Source organism: Rhinoraja longicauda, chromosome 11, assembly GCF_053455715.1.
Source record: "Rhinoraja longicauda isolate Sanriku21f chromosome 11, sRhiLon1.1, whole genome shotgun sequence".
NCBI lineage: Eukaryota > Metazoa > Chordata > Chondrichthyes > Rajiformes > Arhynchobatidae > Rhinoraja > Rhinoraja longicauda.
In genome coordinates, this window is record NC_135963.1 from 10,310,328 (window position 1) to 10,333,563 (window position 23,236).

Sequence of the window (23,236 nt, forward strand, 5' to 3'; positions counted from 1 at the left end):
TTGTTTCACTTGTATAGAAGCAATGCAGCCAAATTTATTTTCAAGTGGGGTCTTGCAAACTTGCCTTGAATTAATCAAAATTTAAAATTTTATTTTGAGGCTATCTGCTGAAGTTCAATTGGCAATGAAGACATTCTCATGTCATTTACATGACCAATCCAGGACATGGTCATCAACTTGCTGTAGCTGTAGTTTCTCAATATTGGGCTGTTGGCATGCATTCTGTGGGTACACACAAAGCAAATGGGTTGGCCTATGACAGTTGCATTACTTTGATCTTTGTAATTTGTGTCAATCAGCTATTAACTCAGCGCCTGCACTTTGGAGTGCTTTGGACGAATTTATTTTAGAAGCGTGAAAAAGGCACTCAGTTTATTCATCAGTGTTTTAACAAGGACATTCTATTAAAAATGTTCTTCCAGTGTAAAGCAACCTTTCTTCATGGTGATGATTGTGGTAAATGTTTAAATTATACTGATGCCCGATTCTGATTTTTTTTAAAGTTGGTACCTGAAAATGCTGCAGTGTTGGAGGTGTAAACAGTGGTTCCACGAAGCCTGTATACAATGCTTGCAGAAGCCCATGCTTTACGGAGACAGGTGATGCCTAATGTTACTGTTTAATTTTAACTCTGAACTGTGAACTTTTGACAGGGCTGTAATGGCACGAAATGCATGCTCATTTCATCCAGGTGACTACGAGCATTCAATTATTGCTATAATCTAATTATGCCAAAATGGCATGGTACACATTTTTGATAGTTTAAACATTTGATTTCCCTGAAACCACTGAGCGATTCAATACTTTTACAATCTACACTTTCTGCCTGCACTGAACTTGGTGAAGAGTTGGAATGTTTGTCATACTTGACTGCATATTTTTTGAGATATAGACAAACTGAAAACCACTTCACTTTGGCACAAACTTCATGGTATTGCGGACATGTAAATTAAGATTTTTTGGTTATTATAGCAAAATCTGAAATTTTAAATTAGAGATTTAAATTAAATTTAAATCTTTAAATTAGAGGACAAAATGGGTTCAAGTATCTATCTTTTAATTCTGAGCAAATTCTTTTGAATTTAGCATCTTTCATATTTACTAACAGCTGCTTGTATATTTGATTACTTCAATGTCTGGAACTGATGCTACATTGAGGGTAAATGAAGTATAATGAGAGGCCTTAGAAAACCTTGAACTCCACATTTAAATGGCAAATTAAGTTAATGTTCAGGAAAAAATAGGAACATTACAAATTAAAAATATTTTAGATGTAGGTTTGATTCCAGGTTGTGTTAATTTGAGAAAAATAGACAAATGCTGGAGTAATTTAACAGGTCAGGCAGCATCTCTGAGAACATGGGTGTCATTTCAGGTCAGAGCTCTTTTTCAGACTGCATTGTTTTGCGAGATGTTACTTTGAACTTTTTTTTATTACGTTGGACAGTTGTCTAACATCGAGTTTGGTTCTCAAGTTTAAAAGTCTGATATAAAATGGAACTAATGCAGGAAATAGTCAGCAATATACCCCAGGATCCTGATAACCTGGATCCCATGGTACTAGAAGAGCTACCTATGCAAGTAGTGGATACATTGTCATCTTCCAAAATTCTATATATTACATAACAGACCATGTAAATTGAAGATGACAATGTAACCTCACTGCTTTTAAAAGGAGGAAGAAGAAAAATGAAGATCAACAGACTGGTTAGGGAAAATGCTAAAATTCTGTTGTAAAGGATGTGATAATAAGATTTTTTTCATCCATCAGGTTCTATTTATTTATTTGTTCTGTTTGCAATTCTGGACCAGAATACCTCAAACGTCTACCGTTACGATGGTATGTTGTTACATTGACTAGCATTTAAAAACAAATTGTATTGTTTTCTGGTTTACATAGGAAATAGGTGCAGGAGGAGGCCATTTGGCCCTTTGAGCCAGCACCGCCATTCATTGTGATCATGGCCGATCATCCACAATTACATTAAATGCTTTAAAATGCTCATGGACTTTACCATTGATCAGTTTGCCATTGTTCTTGGAGGATTAGTTTCAGATAAGCAAAAATTAAAATTAAATTGATGTTTGTATTAAGATATACGTTGATCAGATATGTGCCATGTATCCATTTTCCATTGTATTTTTACAAATACAAAATACATTTTCCAATATTAAATGTTATTTAAAGAAACAGCATGTTAACAATAAACAGTGGCTTATAATGAATTGAATTATCTGCTTTTTAAATAGATTTTATTTATAATTTAGCCGGTAATATTGGTCAAATATCACATTAGTAATTTCCTGCTTCCTCATTTTCCTTGGTCCTTTGTGCAGTAATTGTTTTCAGTCAGCACACAAATGTAAACTAAATAAATATTCAGAACTATTAAAAATTATTGCTTGTGCTTGGATGTTAATATTAAATATTTCTTCTCAGGGTTGACATAGCACACTTAAGCCTTTATAACCTAAGTGTTATTCACAAAAAGAAGTATTTTGATTCTGAGCTTGAATTGATGACTTACATTCATGATAATTGGGACAGACTGCAAACTGGTGAGGTAAGGCCCAGTTACAGTTTAAAATTAACTTCAATTGATTAGTGATTGTTTAAAAAAAAATTAATGCTAGTTGTGCTTTGTACTGTAATATTTTAATATGCACTAGTACCTTGCTTAGCATCACCCTACAGAAGATGGAATGTTATACTGTCTTGGTCGTCTTGACAGAATAATCTTGGGTACATGTCCATGGTTCTTTTTAAAAAGGTGATCCACGTATTGTCTTTGCTATGTGGGAGAGCTGATGTGACTTCCGACAGCAACAAATTGCCCATGATGCAGTAGTGGATAGACACAAAAAGCTGGAGTAACTCGGGTCAGGTAGCATCTCTGGAGAGGAATGGGTGACGTTTCGGGCCGAGACTCTTTGTCTAAAGAAGGGTTTCGACCCGAAACGTTAGCCATTCCTTCTCTTCAGAGATGCTTCCTGCCCCGCTGAGTTACTCCAGCTTTTTGTGTCTATCTTTGGTTTAAACCAGCATCTGCAGTTCCTTCTTGCACATTTAGTGGTGGATGAGTGTCTCTGAGGGCTGATGTTGGCTGAGCCAGGATGAGAGATGTGGCAGTTCAGTGCTGAAATTTGGGGCTCAAGTCTGCTCATGGCCAACATAATGCGTGTGGGCCACCTTTGGGGCCTAGCAATAGCTGCTTCATGAGTCGATGGACTTTCTGGATCCTAGGGTCTCTCTCATTGCCTCCTGCTGGATGTGATGGAAACTGCTATTCCCTTCCCCCCTCCCTTTATAGCTGCATTGCTGTACCCAGTCTGGAGATTTATGTATAGTAATAAGTCCAACATTTGTTGCTTAGGAGGGTGGAAACAGTTTCTCGGTACAGCAATACTGTCGGTGCCACTTGTCTGCACATAATGATGCCTTTTGGCGTTGATCATTACGCAAGGCACCAGGATATCCTAACTTTTCAAATTTCAGTGCTGTCTTTTGTTTTAAAATCTATTCAACACCAACACTTTAGAAATAACACTCATTCAAATCTAACTTTGTATTGTGTTGAGATTTACTTGATTCATTTAATTGTACTAAGGTTGTATTGAATTTTATGAATCATCTACTACATAAAATCATACAGCATGGAAACGGATCCTTGAGCCCTACTTGTCTTTGCCGACTAAGATGCCCAATCTCGGCTAGTCCATTTACCTGTGCTTGGCTGGTACCCCTCATAATCTTTTCTATCCACGTACCTAGCCAAATGTTTTTCAAATTTCATTATTGTACCTGCCTCAACTACTTCCTCTGGCAGCTCGTTCTATATACCCACCATCCTCTGATTTTTCCTATTAAATTTTCCCCTCTCACCTTTAATTCGTACCTTCTAGTTTCCATCTATCCTATAGCACGGTGATCAAAATGAAATACAACACTCTTAAAGAGACCTCACCAATGCCTTGTACAACTGTGACTGTTCCACATTCTATACTCAAGTCCCTGACTGATGAATGCCGAATTGTAAAAAACTTTCACCACCCTATTTCCTGTGATGCCGCTTTCAGGGAACAATGCACTTATACTCCATGATCCTTGAACTCCTTAACAATGCAGTATTGTTAAATGAATCGTTAAAGACTATGTTAAGAAATGGAGGAAGTGTTTGGTTTAAGAGCAAAACCTCAAGGTACATATTGGAAAATGGTCATTAATCAACATGTTAATATACATAATACATTTAATTTGGTAACTGTTTTGATGGGTTGTGAAAGTAAAACATGAGAGAATTTTGAGTTTCTGTTTTCTTTATTTGCAGCTTACAGATACCCTAAAATCTGACCGATACGACTATATTCTTGAAGCCCTAAATGAGAACACGTGCATGTAAGTGCAGATGTGTCTCCTCCTACATTAATAGCATTACCTATGTTTGGGGGAACAGGGATGAGAAACTTGTTAATTTGTTAAATTTCTGTTTTTACCCTGCATTTTAAAAAGCTGCCAGAATAGGAATTTGTTCAGTTGTTTGTTATCCCTGTTTATGACACACTAGTCAATAACACTACTTTGTTTTATATCAGCATTCTGGGTGTTTCTGCAAAGTCTACAACAACATTTGGAAAAAAACCAATTTGCAATAAATCAAGTCGCAGGCAAATGAGAGAGTAAATTATGCAAACTATTTCTGGATGAGTTTGCACCATTTGGACTGATAGTTTAATGCTGTAATTTATTAGAAGCTGTGAGTGGAATTTTTTTGAAATATCAAATCGCAAACAAATTCTAATCTTTAGAAGCATCCTTGAAAAATGAAATTGGGCTTGGTTGAGATGGAATAAAATGGTGGCTGGGTAGAATTTATATGCCTCAATGGCACTTTCTGATTAGGAAATTCTTATTAATTCTTGCCAACGCAAGCATCTGTGTTGTTCTCTTTACTCATCTCATTTCTCGTGGAAGTGTATTGGGGTCCCCACAGACAAATGTCGCACAATATCTTATGCACCAAGAGGATGGATGCTTTACAATTCAGCGCAAACATATTTTATGTTTCCTCTGCCCATAATATATTTAGGTTTATGTCTGGAAAAGAAATCAAGAAGAAGAAACATTTGTTTGGATTGCGAATTCGGGTTCCTCCCATTCCTCCAAATGGTGCAATGAAGACTGAGGAAAGTACTGAGGAGGTTTCTCATGAATTTAAAATTAAAGGGAGGAAATCCAGTAAATCTGCACCCTTACCTGCAGCTGCAAAAAGGTAAAACACTTCTCTATAATTACCATCCTGTGATCCTTTAAAAAAAAAACTGTCTTCTCTGTCTTTGGGAACTTGGTATTAATTGAGATCATTCTGATACACATGAATAATGTCTGTGAAACAAAAAGACTGACTCTGCTCAGTTTTTAAGAATTGTTTTGTTTTCATGAAACTCAATCCAGATTTTTTAAAATGTATATTTGCTTGGTGGAGCATGCCGTAAATTTACACTACATGACGTTAATAGTGATAAGACGTGTTTAAAAAAATGTTTAAAAAACTTTTTAGTTGACATTCTGCACCCTTGCCAGCCCATTCTCTCACAATTTAAGGTATTGGTCCCTGCACAGCTTCACCAATGTTTTCAGATACACTATCAAATAGATTGTGGCAATTGCCTAATTATGGTAGCTCTCAGAATGAGAGAATGGTAACTATTTGGGTGAATGGTCGATCTTTGGATGCCTTAAGCAGGTCCTGAAATGCTTGCTCATTAATAATTATAGCAAAGAAAATCACTGACTGCAATTGTTTCTGAACATTGGAACGTAAAACAAGAAATCTTGAGAGACGCAAGAGGGAAGTAAAATTAAAGTCTGGAAATTTTTTTTGGGAAAACAATGCAAGAAATTTAGGTGAACAGCATTTTCATAAGAAATGTGTCCAAACTCTCTTTTTGTGATCACTTGGGACCTTAATCTCAGTAGGTTTCAAACATTTTCTAAAAATCCTTTTTGTCTTTGGAGCTTTTCTAATTGTAATCTAAATGAAAGGTGGTATTGGCAATAATTCAGAAATAGATTATCGCTTCTGAAAATCTGTTGGGAGACTTATCACATCAGTAGTTTTGCTTTCTTATTGGATCAGCTGTGCTTGCCTTCTCGGAAGAACTTGGGTGTTGCAAATACATTGATTTTTTTCATGTTAACTACTCAAGGTATTTTCTCTCATTAGTCCATTAAATAATGGCCTAGAGAAAAAAGGCAACAAAAAGTCTTCAGTTGAACCTTCTGAACAATATACAAAATTGAAGAAAGTCAAGAGATTTTCTAACCCAGCAACTGTGGTAAGAATGTTTGTCCTTAATGTTTCTCACTAATTTGATACATGTATCCAAACTGCTAGATGTAATTGCAGATATGGAAACCACTTTAGTAAAGTGACATCACATGCAAGTCTTTTATGAATACTTGAGTTGAGATTATTTTGATTGTGGGGCTTCACAATCGTTGAACTGATTGATCTCTGCTTGTGCATTTCTAGCTAGCCTCAGCGAATACAGATTAGGAATAGGTAGTCTGAGAAATTTTGTTTAAGATTAGTACAAAGATGTGATATTTAGAAGCGATCTATACAATTTAGTTCTGTAATGGCAATCTTTCCGACTATGATAAAGTTATCTCTGATTTTGTTAAAAACTGATTTAAAGATTAGGTTTGAAAATTTCTTAAAAATAGTCCGAAGAAGGGTCTCGACCCGAAACGTCACCCATTCCCTCTCTCCCGAGATGCTGCCTGACCCGCTGAGTTACTCCAGCGTTTTGTGTCTACCTTCCATTTCTTAAAAATAGTTTGGGACTAATATTCATCAACATCTGTGTATATAGAACTGTCTTGTAGTAAGTATGAAATAATTGAAAGCTGCACTTTAAACCAGTTGAAGCTTATTGCTTATCCATTTCTGGTTAACTGGCATATTATAATGCCTACATTTCTAAACCAGTTGCAGCTGGAAATGTTGAATGGAAATTTTTATTTTGAAATTACATAACATTGCCTTATAATAGTTGAATGGTTACTTTGAAAAGCATATAAAATCATGTGGGTTGTACATTAATGCTACAAAGATATAGACTTTGAATGTAAAAGTTATGGTCATACCATACCTTCAATCATTGAAACCTGGCCTGCTACATACTATTTTGGTGTACAAAGAATTATAAAGCTTTAAAATTAAGAGTAATTCCTCTGGATGGTAACTTAAGGCAAGTTTATGTAGTGAACGGGATCAGGTAAACGATGTACAACTGGAATCCTAGAAAAGAAAAATTGGAGTAAAGTTGTAATGCTGAAACTTTTCTTGCTAAATATAGCTATGCAGACTAAACATTTGGGGAACTGCCGTAGCTCATTATAGCTCATTGAATTTGATTCCAATCAACAGCTTAATGGTATTAATGACTGCAAAGGACTGTTCATGGAATAGTGGAAGGTGCATTTGCAGTTCAATGAGGTGTGCGTTAGTGAAGAGCAGATAGGGATGCACCGTATCCAGTTGTTTAATAGCCATTTTGATCCAGCACTGTTTCTTCACTTCCAGGAAAGTGAGAAAAGTAACCAAAGCCACTGTGATTTTCAGGACCAATCTGCAATGTTGGATTCACTTGCCTTGGATCTTCCTGGTCCCAAAAGGTATTTTAAAAGTTCTGTGCGAAATAACTTTTTGAAATAATGCCAAAAATTATTTTGAACTGAATTTACCATGGTTTTTGTGGATTTTTATCAGTGACCTTTTAAAAAAAATGTGATGGTAAGTATAGGGGTACAGCATGGAAATGGGCCCCTTTGGCTCATAGAGTCCATGTTGACCACTGATTATCTGTTCACACTTTTCCCACTTTTGCATTCACCACCCACACTCTCGGGGCATTTAAGAGTTCAATTAACCTACAACCCTGCATATTTTTTTGTTCTGGGAGGAAACCAGAGCACCTGGAGGAAACGCACGTGGTCACAGGGTGAATGTGAAAACTCCACACAAACAGTACCCAAGGTTAGGCTCGAACTATGTCTTGTGGCTGAGGCAAGAGCTCAAAAGTTGTGCCACGGTGCTTCTCTTTGTTTTAGCAAAAACCTGAATATAAAATGGAGTTGGCATTTTACTTTTCCCGCAAATCTTCAATCCTGTAGAATGCTAAAATATATTACTACCTTGACTGAGAAACTGTGGCCCTGAAGGGTAGGGAATTCCAAAGATTGACCAAGTTCTTCTTCATATTTTTACTCTGGATAGTTCTAGAAGGTTGACTTGCTTTTATTCTAACGCACTACAGCCAAAGGAAATTTCTACTGTCCTGTTAGGTTCTTTGGGAATTTGTTAGTAAGTGGGATCTTCTCTTAAACATTAAGGAATTGTCTAATTCGTTGATCATTTCCTTAATAATGGCTCTCTCATCTCAATTATATACATCTTTATTAATATGCCACAGGAGATTCTTTTTCCCTGTGGCTATCAAACTGTACAACTCCTCCTGGGATAAATAAAGTTCCATCATAGCCTACTTGCTTGATATACATTGATATCCTTGCTCTGAGAGGTCAGAAGTACTCTCAAATTCAATATTTACCAGTTCCTTAATTAATTTTATTCCATATTTGTGGGTAATTTCACACTTGTCATATTCTATCTACTTCCTTATCCAGTCTACATTACTTTACCTTTCACTGGTTTGTCCCTTTCCCCTCCATCCCTTCCACCGGCTACACACTTCACAACTTTTCTATCCTCGAGTTTCACAATTCGCAACTCTTTATCCTTTTGAGCTCATGCCTTTTTTTCCATCTCTGGCCTTTGTCCAACAATCTGCCTAGTAGAAAAAAACCATCACCTGTGTTCACCTATTAAAGGCTACGATCTATACTGCCCCATCTCTCTTCCAGCTTTCTTTTACACCCAACACCTCCGCAATCAGTCTGAAGGAGTCCCTTCCATGTTGCCCATCCATGTTCTCGAGAGATGCTGCCTGACCCGCTGAGTTACTCCAGCATTTTGTCTTTGGTAAACCAGCATCTACAGTTTCTTGTTATTACTTTTCTTTACTGTCCTTTTCAGCTTTGCTTAATTTATGACAAGATTATTATCAGCAAATTTGAATATATGCCATTGTCATCGATATTAACAATAAATATCTGTAATGCTCCATTGGTTGCATTATACCGCTCCAGATGTGATTCTTCTCCCCCCACCCCTTAATCCATGTTTGCATTAATCCTAATTAATTGAGACTCAATCTTGTCTAAATGCAAGTATTGCATTAGATGCCTCAAAATATAAATGTTGTGTACCCTGAATTGCCTGCACATCATAAAAAAGTAATTTGCTAATTAATTTCACAGGTTTCTCCCACTGCATCTTCACCACTTTGCTTACCTCCACTCTCTGCATTCTTGAACAGTTATGTTTTGTTTCAAGAAAACATTTGCTCTGCAGCCATTTTGAGCCCAACAACCTACTGTTTTTTTAATATCAATCCTGGATTATCGTTTAATTTAAGAAACAAACTTGATCAATGCAACCATCTTGAATACAGCAAGTTCCTACAATCAGCAGTATAATTGTGATCAGGTGATTTGGTTTCCTATTGTTTATTTCAGATGAAATTTGCCCAAGATGGTTAATTTCTTCGCTTCTCTGAATTACTGTTGTGTGGCCCAAACTACCTTCAGACCTGATCCAAATTCTACATCCAAGACCGAACCACATTCTTTTAGAATAACATTTAAATATCAATCTGTTATCTCCTGGGTAGAACAAACTTAAAACCGTATGATTTTAAATCAAGAATACTGCCTATTCAGCCACTGCTTGGTATCTAATATTTTCCCTAATTTCTCTAATTGAATATGCATTTATGAATCAGAATTTTTCCAAACATTTCCCTTTTCTTAACTACAACCATGTCTTAATTTCCCAAGCTTCCTTAGTCAGTTTGAAACTAGGTCCCTAATTGCTTTTTAAATTTAAGATTCTAGTTTTGCTTAATTACATTGCATTAATTAATTAATGAAATTATCTAAAATGTATTTTATGACAGGAGACTTGTTGAGCAAACGGCACAGTCTTCTAATACCTCTGATGTAGAATCCACTGGTGCAGCTAGTACCACCGAAACTACCTCGACTAGTCTGTCTCGACAGTCCAGGTGAGTAATATATTCCTAAATAAAGATGTTGGATTACTCTGCCTAATCAAAAGAAACCAATAGATGAGATTAGGATTTAGAAGAGTACTTTACAGCACAGGAATAGGACTTTTTGCCCACAATAAATTTGAGTTGAATTGATCTCTAAAACTGTACTATTTATTAACATCAGTAATATTCGTTTTGAGGTGGGGTGGAAGTGGGATTGTGCTATAGTTTTTAGTCATAGAAACACTGATTTCATGGACTTCTGTGTTTTGTGACATTCCATGCAACCTGAAAACAAAGGCATTTGTAATATTAAGATTTAGTCAGTCCCACTTTTCAATTAAAGTTGCTTTTGATCAAAATTGCATTGATCAGTTGTCGATGGCATTGAGCTTCGCCATGGTCTCCTATCTTAGCCATGGTCTCCTCCTTGAACCTAACTTCTCCACTAAAATGTAGTTACCGAGGAAATGTTTACTAAAGTGGTACGGAATCTTCAGATTACTTGCGTTGATGCCCTCTGGTATTGTTAATATTGCAAGTAATGTTGCAGTTTTAAATGCTTGTTCTTTTTAAACAAATTGATGTTTTTGACTATTTTAACATTTTTTAGTCTTTCTGGTCCAAGAAGGAGAACTCGCACTGGTAGATCTTGGCCATTGACTTTGCAACGCTTGAAAAAAAGACGTGGCCGCACTTCTGCAAGAACCTTTCGGACGCAGACGTCAGAAAGTGGGAATGATGCTGATGAAAAGGATGATTGCCAGTATGACGGACTTGATACCGAAATCATTGAAGATCGGGATATGCACCTGAATCATTTAAAGTCCTCAATCACCAACTATTTTGGTGCTGCTGGTAGACTTGCCTGCGGCGAAAAGTATCGAATCTTAGCTCGTCGAGTGACTCTGGATGGCAAAGTTCAATACCTGGTGGAATGGGAAGGAATAACTGCATCTTGATTCTTTGTAATCAAGTTTGTTTCTAAAGTTTGTTTCATCTTGTGAACACTTGAACCTTTACAGATGAGTTTCAGATAAACCGAAAGGTTATTCTGAGTCTCTCCTTTGTATTTCTAGTAAACTTTATTCCTATGCAACTGAGGTTTAACCCCTGGGAGTGGGTAATTGAGTGTAAATGTTAATTAGCCATAATTATCAACATTTTCAGGAACCATTTGCAATATTTTAGTGACTTTTCCACTCAGGCTTGATCTAAGAATTTTGGTGCTACTGCTTACAACTGTGTATTTAAACTATGCTTGCAGGGATTCATTAATCTGTAGGTTGGTCTGTACCAAAATGAAGTAATGTAGCTTTTTAATATTGTCTGTAGTACTGTTAGATGTTGGGAGATTTTTTAAGTGTATTGAATCCACAGGGTGAATAGAGTATTGCCTTTTGATGTAGCAGTACTGTACCTGGCAACTTGCTGTATCTTGATGATCACATTGATACCTCTGGAATTTCTGAAATGTTACCGTGGATTGTTTTTAAACTGGCAATTTTTTAAATGATGCTAGTGTAAGCAAATCCGTTATTTCTATTTGTTTTTAAGATTTGAAATGGGCATGTTTAGCCAAAGAATAAAATATTAAATCTACGTGTTGAGCAAAAATGAGTAAGTATATTCATAGCATTTACTTTGAACCTTGTTTATTCGCATCGCATTCTATTCTTTTCCCCTCTTCAATTATTTTCTCTTTTTTCCACCTATTCTATAAAGAAAACTTCATTTGTTTCCATATGTCTTGTAAAAACCGTGCTACATGGCTACGGTGGGCGCGGACAATTTTCCAGTACATTTTGAGTCTGTTATTGAGATGTATAGGAAGTTCTTTCCCATGGTAATATAGGGGTTCTTGGTGATATTTGGTGATACACCCTCAAATTGGCAGTTCTAAAAATTTAACCTGCTCAGAATGAAGAGCAAATGCTGTTTTAATCTGCATTATGAACTTGTGACTTGAGCTGGCATGGGTATTATCTATGGTGTTCTAATGGATTCTGCTTTAAGGTCATTTGTGAATGTGAAAGGTGCTTTTGAAGAAGTGATGAATTGATGCAGATTTGGAGCAAGGAATATAGTGCAGCCTAGGTTAAAAGTATATTAATGTTCAAAAAATATTAACAATATTCACAAATTTTGTGTAGGCAGGGAGGTAAGGTGTGATAATTTTCATGTGGTTGTTTCTCAAGGCAAACGATTAATTCTCAATTTTTATAACTTTGTGGGCAAAGGTTAGCCTTTACTAATATATGTTAGCCTCTGGCTCCACCAGAAGTCATGGGGTTTTGGCTCATTCATGTTGATGGAAAAGTACTCCAGGGTTTTGGTAACTCAGCAAATTGAGATCTGTACAATCACAAATGTTCAAGACTTCTGTCACTCAGCAGTTGTTTTGGAGCAGTCTGATAGGGTAACAATCGACCAGATTGATCTTTGCACACTATTGGGTGGGTGCCAGTGTTGTACTTGAATTAGGACAGCTTATTAGAGCTACATGTATTCTTGGAACTGTGTGCAGTAACACTTCGGACCAAGACCAAAAGATGCAAAATTAATGTCTTTAATTGGGTTAAATTTAAGTTATAATTTCATGCAACCAATAAAAAGGCAAACTGTTAAGAATCTTGCAAAAACTTAAGGTTACATGTGCTCATCTGAAATGTGTTAAACACTGCTAAAACTGTAGGGATATTAGATTGTCCAACTGCTAGATGCAGTGCTTCTTAAACTGGTGAATGGTTCACCCAAGGGTGAATGAAATTATTTGGGGGTGAATGAAACTAGAGGGGTGAATGAAGGGTGAATGACTTAATATATATAAAATTATACACAAGGGAGAATAAGATTGAAATTACTAGGAAGCATAAGAAAATTTAGTCGAGGGTGAATGAAATTTTGTGATAAAGATTCAAGGGTGAATGACACTGAAATAGTTTAAGAAGCACTGTGCTAAAGCATTTTAACTAATTTCAGAAAGTTGTTTACACTTTAGTTTTTTTTCCAAATGTTTTCAAAGGAAGTTGTAACAGTAAACTGACATGAAATGAAGAATAGCAAGTTACTTTGAATATATATGCATGTACTGTTAAATGAGCTTCCTCTGGCATTGTATAGATTCAGGTTAGTTTGTTATAATGTACACAACTGTGCAGTGAAATCTCATGTTCACATCAAGCTCACAGTAAACAGTAATGATACAACAATAATACAAAACAGCAGATTAGTGCAAGATTGTAGTGCAGTGTACTGTTTACAGGAAGAAGATAGAGCTTAGAAACGGGGTGTTGAGCCAACAACTTAATGTTAGCAAAATGAAGGAGTTGGTCATTGTAGGAGCAAATGGAAAGGCCATGCAGAGCTGGCATTCGAAGTAACGGGCGATTTATTAAAACTGATGCGTACCAGGGAGACCAGTCAAAGCTGATCTCCAGAGCGTATCATTGGTACAGCTTTTACATTCTCAGGTGACAAGATTACACAAACTTGATTAAAGTAAAACTAGGTCTTGATTACAGAAATACTTAATTAGGTAACACACTAGGTCTTGATTACAGAATATAATCGTTATCCACAAGTCTAACTTAGTTGACAATAAATCCAATTTTCTGTTACAACGATGGGTGCATGCTTTAATATCAAGTTCCTGAAACTTGGATGTCGTCTCAACTGCACTCCATGTCTCTACTTTTGGGCTTTGTCGGTGGTTCCCATCATATTAGCACAATCCACATCCCTATTTACAAGTTATTAATCCTTGCTATTCTTTTCCCACTACATTCATTGACGTTAGAAAGCATGGTGGAGAATCCTGTAATCTACTTTGTTACAGCTTTTGTACTCCCTTTAGCTGTAACACTGTTCTGCATGGTTTTAATAGTATGTATATCAGATGATCAAACTCATAAGAAAATTATACATTTAGATATAAGAAGACTTCAACTTACGTTTTTCATGATTTCCAGATGTTCCAAAACACTGGCTAAAAAACAGCGAAATCTGATAAATTTAAGATATTTGTTAAGGATTGTGAAATTGTAGCATTGTGAACCAGTGAAGATAACTATTTCCCAGCAAGCATTATAATAGATATAGTTGTTACTGAGTTTCTAATTGCAGTTCAGAATTAGCATGGGGATGAAAGTATTAGGGAAATATAGGGCTATTGCACGGCCGGCGAGGTCGCAACACTTGACACGTAATGTTGCCAAGCAACGCCTTCTGGAGGACAAGTGGTGTACTGGAGGCAAGCACAAGTGTGTTGATTATTATGGCTGCCAGTACAGCGGGACCGTCTTCGGTCCCAGCAGCCGTTGAATTGTCACAGTATGCTTCCAATCTTTCAACTGCAGAGTATGCACTTTGTCTTTTTGTCTTCCATGGCAAAGCTTTCTTCTGTAAACTTCATTTGGGCGGCTGCTTGTCTTGCTTTAGCGAGCTCTTTATTGTTGTTGTCTGCTTGTGCTTCCAGTACTGTGATGTCTGCTGCACACATTTGTTTGTGTTGATGTGTCCATTGTCTCTTTGACTGGTGTTTGTGTTTCCATGTGAAGTTCGTACTGTACTTGCAGCTCCAGTTCAAAGTTTTCATAATCATTAACCTTTTCAGCATCATCTTGCAGAGCCACGAATACTTGAGCTGCGATCAAATCTGCATTCATACTCTCTCTTGTCGCACGCGCATGGCATTCTTGTGTACGTTGTCTATCTTGCTCATTGTCATCACCGCGTCCCATATTCACAGTTGGTGCCCAATCAGGATTGGTAACATCGTTCCATGCTGCAGGCTGTTTTGTAATGCAAAAATAAATAAATGTGAGTAGGCATTAAACATGTAAAATTGAAATATATATTTTGGAAAATAATATGTCCTGAAAGCTTAAACACCCCCCCATTCAAAGATATTGTCGATTTGTTGAGCTGAATTATGTTCAATTACTAGCTAACAATTCTGCCATTCCTTGGCTTGCATCTGAGTAAAATGTAATTCAAAACCCATGTATAATTTTGTCGGCCCCAAGTTCAATTATGTAAAAGATGTGCGATTTTCTTTTCCTGAGAAATTTCCCTTCAGAAGCATTGTCTTTTTGAATGTAAACACCCACTTGAGAACCATGGTAAACAAATCATACGAACATGGAAGTGAATCGCCATCAATAAATTTAACCTCATCCCTCCAGGCATCTGTCCATGACCTGGCGTGACTTGCGATTGAAAGCATAACAGGGCAACTGGCAGCAGCATTACGACTGCTTTTCAATAATACCCACATGAATTAGAATGCACCATATCGCATGCGAAAAAAATACGTGTCAGTACACGGATCAATGAATGACGATTCTGTTTAGAGTACTGCATGGACATGGCGTGGTAATGATTTGCGATTGATTCAATGTTTTATCGAGTGGGAGAATTGATTTTAAGAAATTGTTAACAATTTTACATCCAGATTTGTCACTTTTAAAACTTTTTAGATACCAAAGGAATCAAGAAAAACACAAAGAATCCCTTACTGTTGATGAAATGCAGCGAACAAATGTGATAATTCTCGATTTTTTTTCCATCCTGATATCTGCAAGGGCAATCAATGTTCGCCAACCACTTTAGCTGTTGTTGTCCCTTCAACTCTCGCTTCTCTCTACCATCATTTCCCCTCACTTTTAGAATTTTGAAGTACGATAAATGGCTCTCACGGTTAGCCCTATACCCACAATTTTTAACAGCACAAAAACTGACCATTTTGACGGTATTTTCCATGTAAGAACACATGTGTTGTGTGTGTGACAAGTGTATGTCGGAGGCTTGCTTGTCATCCAATATGCTTGAGTGACTCCGTGGGTCACACAGACCTTTTGACCTACCGTGCAATCGCCCCAATCACCAACGTGGTTGGCTATCATAGGATATGGAATTTTAGGCCAAATCTTGAATTTATTCAAAAAGTAAACTCAATCATCTTGTACATTAAAATGAACTTAAATGAGTGTTTCAAAAGATTGCCTATCTTTGGCTTGTCCTGGTTGGTTTAAAATTTACTTTTGAAACACAAAATATCAAATCCAAAGATCTGTTTTTCAAAACTCTGTGGAGAGTCTCCAATAATGCGACTCATTTGAAATGTCAATTTTGCACAATTTTTGATTACGTTGTGGTTTTACTTTTTTTCCCAACTATCCTCTTTTATTTGCTTTTGGGAGTGGCAGCTTATTGAAGGTTTCTGAGTGGGGTTTCTTCCAAGTGCTCCAACGATGAATATCAGAAAACAAGAGGAATGTGCAATGCCAAGCCAAGACAGGCAATGGTATGCTGGAACAATATTACAAGCACTTTATTTTTATATCTGATTTCTTGTAGCTGCAGATGTTTGCCTTTTATCCATTGACAGCAATTACATCAGGTGAAGTACAAAGAGAATTAAATGAATGATCTGACATTGATTATTGGTAATTGGCTATTTTTCCCCTTCAGTTTATATGTTGAAATTTGCAAACTAAGGTGTTAAGTCCAAATTAAAATACAAATGAGATTTTCAACATTCTAAAATATGCTGATTCTGTTTGGCGAAATCCCTTTACATAAACAGTATTTGGTCCGTTCCACTATGATGGTTGTGGAAACTTGCTGTATTCCCCTCTTTTAATTGACTGTCAAGGCCTTCAATGCCCTGAAAGGTATGTGGAAGCATGTTCTTCAAATTCTCAATATGTTAGCAAACATATAGAAAAATAGGTGCAGGAGTAGGCCATTTGGCCCTTTGAGCCATTCAATATGATCATGGCTGATCATTTAAAATCAGTACCCCGTTCCTGCTTTTTTCCTCCCTATATCCCGTGATTCTGTTAGCCTTAAGAGCTGAATCTAACTCTCTTGAAAACATCCAGTGAATTGGCCTCTGCTGCCTTCTGTGGCAGAGAATGCCTCTGATTCACAACTCTGGGTGAAGAAGTTTTTCCTCATCTCAGTCCCAAATGGCCTAACTGTTATTCTTAAACTGTGACCCCTGGTTCTGGACTCTCCCAACATCGGGAACATTTTTCCTGCATCGAGCCTGTCCATTCCATGTTCATGTTTTGTGGACTTTGGAAGCGGAAGGAATGAGGACCCACAAACCTATGTGTATATTGACAGGATGACGACGGCGAGTCTAAACCTTCAAATTCCTGGATGTACATATCTCTGAAAATCTTTCCTGCACCCAGCAAACTGATACGATTGTACAGATCTCACAGTCTCTCCTCCTCCCCTCTCTGTCTCTCCCCCCCTCTGTCTCTCTCTCTCCTCTCTGTCTCTCCCCCCCCCCCTGTCTCTCCCCCCTCTGTCTCTCCCCCCTCCTCTCTCTCCTCTCCCCTCTGTCTCTCCCCCCCTCTGTCTCTCCCCCCTCCTCTCTCTCCTCCCCCTCTGTCTCTCCCCCCTCTGTCTCTCCCCCCCCTCCTCTCCCCCCCCTCTGTCTCTCCCCCCCCTCTGTCTCTCCCCCCCCTCTGTCTCTCCCCCCCCTCTGTCTCTCTCTCCCCCCTCCTCTCTCTCTCTCCTCTCCCCTCTGTCTCTCCCCCCCTCTGTCTCTCCCCCCCTTCTGTCTCTCCCCCCCTCTGTTTCTCTCTCCCCCCTCTGTCTCTCTCTCCCCCCTCTGCCTCTCTCTCCCCCCCTCTGCCTCTCTCCCCCCCGTATCTCTCTCTCCCCCCCGTATCTCTCTCCCCCCCGTATCTCTCTCCCTCCACTGTCTCTCCCCCCCCTCTGTCTCTCCCCCCCCCTCTGTCTCTCCCCCCCCCTCTGTCTCCCCCCCCCTCTGTCTCCCCCCCCCCCCCCCCCAATATGTCTCTCCTCCTCTGTCCCCTCCCTGTTTAACGGCCTGCCCCGCGCGCGCCCGAACGTAATGAAAGCGCGCGATTGTGGCCGCTGGAGGCGGGTACGGGGGCCGAGCGGGGTTCTCACCGTCCAATCAGTCCCACTCGGCGCCGAGCTCAAAACGGTCCCTCCAGCGCCGGCAACGACACCGACCGGAGAGGCGAGATGGCGGCCGCGGTGCACCGCGCCGCCTGACCCTGCTCCGGGGGCATGTGTGAGTGTATCACTGGCTTCCCTCGCACTCCATGACAAAATCACTTGCTGTGCTGAAGGTAATGAACCGCCTTTGTAAGTTTTTTTTAAGATGGGGTGGTGATTTTGGCCTAACTTTCACCCCCCGGCCCGAGTTCGTTGTGGATAAAGGCAGGTGATAAGAGTGATACTTGCCCGCACCGGCCAACGTGTCCCAGCTACCCCAGTCCCACCTGCCCACGTTTGGTGCATATCCCACCAAACCTGTCCTCTCCATGTACCCGTCTAACTGTTTCCTAAATGTTGGGATAGCCCTTGCCTCAACTACCTCCTCTGGCAGCTTGTTCCATACCCCCACCACCCTCTGTGTGAAAAAATTATCACTCAGTTTCCTATTAAATCTTTTTCCCTTCACCTTAAACCCATGTCCTCTGGTCTTAGATCACCTACTCAGGGCAAGAGAATCTGTGCGTCTACCTGATCTACTCTTCTCATGATTTTATACACCTCAATAAGATCACCCCTCATCCTCCTGCGCTCCGAGAGTCCCAGCCTACTCACCAATCTCTTCCTATAATTCAGACCCTCTAGCCCTGGCAACATTCGTGTAAATCTTCTCTACCCTTTCCAGCTTGACAACATCTTTCCTATAACATTGCCCAGAATTGAACACAATACTCTAAACGCAGCCTCACCAACGTCTTATGCAACTGCAACATAACCTCCCAACTTCTATACTCAAAGCTCTGACTGATGAAGCCCAATGTGCCAAATGCCTTTTTGACCACCCTATATACCTGCGATTCCACTTTCAAGGAGCCATGCACATGCACTCCTAGATCCCTCTGCTCTACAACACTCCCCAGAGCCCTACCATTCACTGCGTGAATACCAAGATGGTTGTAACACTTTGGGAAGTCTAACACTGCCCATGTTAGACTTTCCAAAGTGCAACAGCTCACATTTCAATGTAGTAAATTCCATCAACCATTCCTCAGCCCATCTGGCCAATTGATCAAGATCCTGCTGCAATTTTTAACAACCATCTTCACTATCTGCAAAACCACCCACTTTTGTATCATCTGCAAATTTGCTAATCTCTCATCCAATGTTCTCATCCAAATCATTGATATTTTGTGTATTTATAGTGACACTAACTTCAGGAGTTCAAACACCCATTCAACTTCTGGAACTAACAAATAAACGCTGGAAATGATTTTGAGAGATTTCCAGGAGATTTAATGATTTTCAAATAGATGTCTATTACATATCAAGTTAAGGCTATTATCACTCACCATATTCTTGTAAATGGACAATCTTTCTCTGGATTACTGAGTTATTAGGTTTCAGAAATGATTTTGTTTTCTTTTGAGACAGATTGATTATAGGTAAATAGAGGGAGCCATGGTTACTTGCAGACAAAATCGTGTTTGGGAATGAGAGGACTTGATAGGCTGGAAGAATCAAAGGCTGGAATAAAACCCACGAGACAATTTTGCATGGATTTTATGAGTTAACAATTAATATTACTCTTGTGCCCATGCAGTCCTTTCTGCAAGACAAAAAGTCATTGCAAGTTGAGAGAAATCACTTGGTTATACCAGGAGTATTTGTACATTTTGCGACAATGTTATGGGAGCTTATACTTTGGCATTGCTTTGCCACAGTTTATACCTTTATGCACAAATTCAAAATAAATAAAGACATTTATATAATATTGTTTGAACCCCTCTCAAAGAACATTGCAGCTATTGTTTTTTTGTTTTTGAAGAGCAACCATAGCTATGATGTAGGTAGTTACACAAATGATAGACACAAAATGCTGCAGTAACTCAACCAGACAGGCAGCATCTCTGGAGAGAAGGAACGGGTGACATTTTGGGTCGCGACCCTTCTTTAGTCTATCTAAAGTTAGACGGCACGGTGGCGCAGCGGTAGAGTTGCTGCCTTACAGCGAATGCAGCGCCGGAGACTCGGGTTCGATCCTGACTACGGGCGCCGTCTGTACGGAGTTTGTACGTTCTCCCCTTGACCTGCGTGTGTTTTCTCCGAGATCTTCGGTTTCCTCCCACACTCTAAAGACGTACAGGTATGCAGGTTAATTGACTGGGTAAATGTAAAAATTGTCCCTAGTGTGTGTAGGATAGTGTTAATATGCGGGGATCGCTGGGCGGCGCGGACTCGGTGGGCCGAAGGGCCTGTTTCCCCGCTGTATCTCTAAATCTAAAATCTAAATCTAAAATATCTAAAGACTAAACCAGCATCTGCAGTTCCTTCCTACACATACGATGTAGGTCCCTTGCTTGGCAGATTGTATTTGATTACTGTGCATATCAGCAAAAATATAAACTAGATACAAGGAACTGCAGTGCTGGCTTACCAAAAAAGACACAAAGTGTTGGAATAACTCAGCGGGTCAGGCAGCATCTCTGGAGAACATGGATAGGTGATGTTTCGGATCAGGATCCTTCTTCAGACTCCCGACCCAAAACACTAGAGATGCTGCCGGACCTGCTAAGTTAGAACATAGAACAGTGCAGCACCAGCACAGGCCCAATGGCCCACAAAGTTTGTGCTGCACATGACGCCAAGACTGTCTTAGCTACATGCACATAATCCTTATCTCTATTCCATGCATATCTAAATGCCTATCTAAAAGTCTCCAAAATGCCATTATTGTATCTGGCTCAACCACCACACCCAATCAACATTTGTAAAATAGATTATATTTTTGTTGAAGTAGCGTGTTCCAGACACTCACCACACACTCTCTAAACAAAAGTTGTCTTAACACATGTTTAAACTTTGCACCTCTCACCTTAAAACTATGCCCTCCAGTATTTGATTTTCCATCCTAGGGATAAAAAAAGCTTCTGACTATCTACCTTATCTATGCCGCGCATAATTTTATATACTTCTATCAGGTTTCCCCATAACCTCCAATGTTATAGAGATAACAATACCCCTTAATTCCGGCATCATTCTGGTAAACGTATTACAGTAAAAATATAATCTTTTTTTATAAATGTTGATTAAGAGGTGGAATAAAGGTGGAAGGTGGAATATGAGGTGCTTTTCCTGCAGTTTGTTGTCCAATGCCAGACTGAGGCCACTCACAAACTTGAGGGACGGTGTCTCTTATTCCCCTTGTGTAGCTTACATTCTCACAGTATGAATAATGAATTCTCCAATTTTAGGTAACTAACCTACAAGCAGCACCCCTTCTCCAACCCTTTCCCCTCCCCATTCTTTCCTGTGCCCCGACTGGACTTGCATCCATTTCTCCCTTTCCCCCCACTTCCCAATCCATCATGGGTACTGACTTCCCCATCATTGAAGGGATCTACAGGAGTCGCTGCCTCGAAAAGGCAGCCAGCATTATCAGAGACTCACACCACCCTTGCCATATTCTCATTTCACTGCTGCCATCAGGGAGAAGATATAGGAGCCTGAAAACTAATGTCCAGGTTCAGGATCAGCTTCTCCCCTACAACCATCTGGCTATTAAAACACTGCAACCTCCAGATAGGGGAGCATACAATGCTGAATTTGTAGGGTTTTGCGGGGAAGAATTAATGCAAGGTACATGCTGGGCCTTGAGATGCTTACTGTATATAGTCCAAGTTTCAGACGGACGTATTCCCGATCTTCCAATCTACCTTGTGGCCCTTGTACTTTTTTTAAATCTGCACATTCTCTGTAGTTGTAATATTTCTGACACAGATGTCACCTAGTAGCTCCTGTTTAGCTGCTGAAATGCATTCAACATTGAAAGACAGAACTGTGATTGCTGGTCATGAAAAGGACCTTCTGTCTTGTTCTTGAGGTAACATTGCCTCTGGATCGGGGAATAGTAGTTGGTAGCGATGGATACAGTGTGTGGTGTGGTAGCAGGATTCGCAGATACTTGTAGAATCTGACAGGGACCGCGACAAGAACGTTCCTGCTATCTATCTCGGTGTGACTCTTGATCGATCTCTGATCTACAAAGCACATATCACCAAGCTTAAAGGAAAAGTCAGTTCCAGAAATGCTGTTCTTAGCAAGCTGAGTACCTCAAAATGGGGAGCAAATTCTAAAACCCTTCGATCAACAGCTCTGGCTCTCTGCTTCTCCACTGCCGAGTATGCATGTGCAGTATGGGAGCGCTCAGCTCAGGCAAGGAAGATTGATCCTGTGCTAAAGCTAGATGCAGGAAAAATGTTCCCAATGTTGGGGGAGTCCAGAATCAGGGGACACAGTCTAAGAATAAAGGGGAGGCCATTTAAAACTGAGGTGAGATTAAACTTTTTCACCCAGAGAGTTGTAAATTTGTGGAATTCTCTGCCACAGAAGGCAGTGGAGGCAAATTCACTGGATGAATTTAAAAGAGAGTTAGATAGAGCTCTAGGGACTAGTGGAATCAAGGGATATGGGGAGAAGGCAGACACAGGTTACTGATTGTAGATGATCAGCCATGATCACAATGATTATGCTCGAAGGGCCACCTATTTTCTATGTTTCTATGTAAACCCAGGCTGGCGCTGCATCAGTGGATGCATGAAACCTACACCTGGAATCAGAAGAGCTGTAGCCGACTTTTTATGAAGCTCGTCTGGTCTGGTGAGATTATTGTTGGAAGAACCTTTTCAAGACGGCGAGCGATCAGTTTTGCAAAAATTTTGCTGTCCACATTGAGCAAAGAGATAGGACGATAGGAGCCACATTCCCGTTGATTTTTTCCCCTTTTCAGAATAAGTGAAATGGTAGCTTGTCGCAATGTTTCAGGCAGTGAACCAACTGACAAGGAATCATTAAACACAGATTTTAAAATGGGAGCCAATTGATTAGAAAATTTCTTAAAGAATTCTGTTGGATGTCTGGTCCAGGGGATTTTCCACACTGCATACTCCTAATGGCAATCCTAAAAAGTCGGCAATCCTCCTTCAACATTAGGCGCCTGTATAACATAATTTATAGCCCTTCCCCACCCGACAGACCGGAAGTGGTTATATCTCTAGATACTGAAAAGGCTTTT

General features: G+C 39.3%; 1 protein-coding gene across 5 annotated transcripts in view; it reads left to right on the forward strand.

The window, feature by feature from the left end:
• Positions 1-11,744, forward strand: part of mtf2 (metal response element binding transcription factor 2) — a 34,766-nt gene extending 23,022 nt beyond the window's left edge. For 2 of the 5 annotated variants that reach the window (XM_078408236.1, XM_078408233.1), the window contains exons 7-15: positions 504-599; positions 1,772-1,840; positions 2,441-2,564; positions 4,329-4,396; positions 5,088-5,270; positions 6,225-6,336; positions 7,590-7,681; positions 10,084-10,191; positions 10,793-11,744. In XM_078408236.1, coding sequence (XP_078264362.1) covers positions 504-599; positions 1,772-1,840; positions 2,441-2,564; positions 4,329-4,396; positions 5,088-5,270; positions 6,225-6,336; positions 7,590-7,681; positions 10,084-10,191; positions 10,793-11,141 — 1,201 coding nt within the window. In that variant the 3' untranslated portion in view covers positions 11,142-11,744. Of the gene's footprint in view, positions 1-503; positions 600-1,771; positions 1,841-2,440; positions 2,565-4,328; positions 4,397-5,087; positions 5,271-6,224; positions 6,337-7,589; positions 7,682-9,385; positions 9,892-10,083; positions 10,192-10,792 lie in introns of those variants that run through there. The other 3 variants (XM_078408235.1, XM_078408237.1, XM_078408238.1) reach the window with 3 other exon arrangements.
• Positions 11,745-23,236: the final 11,492 nt, after the last annotated feature.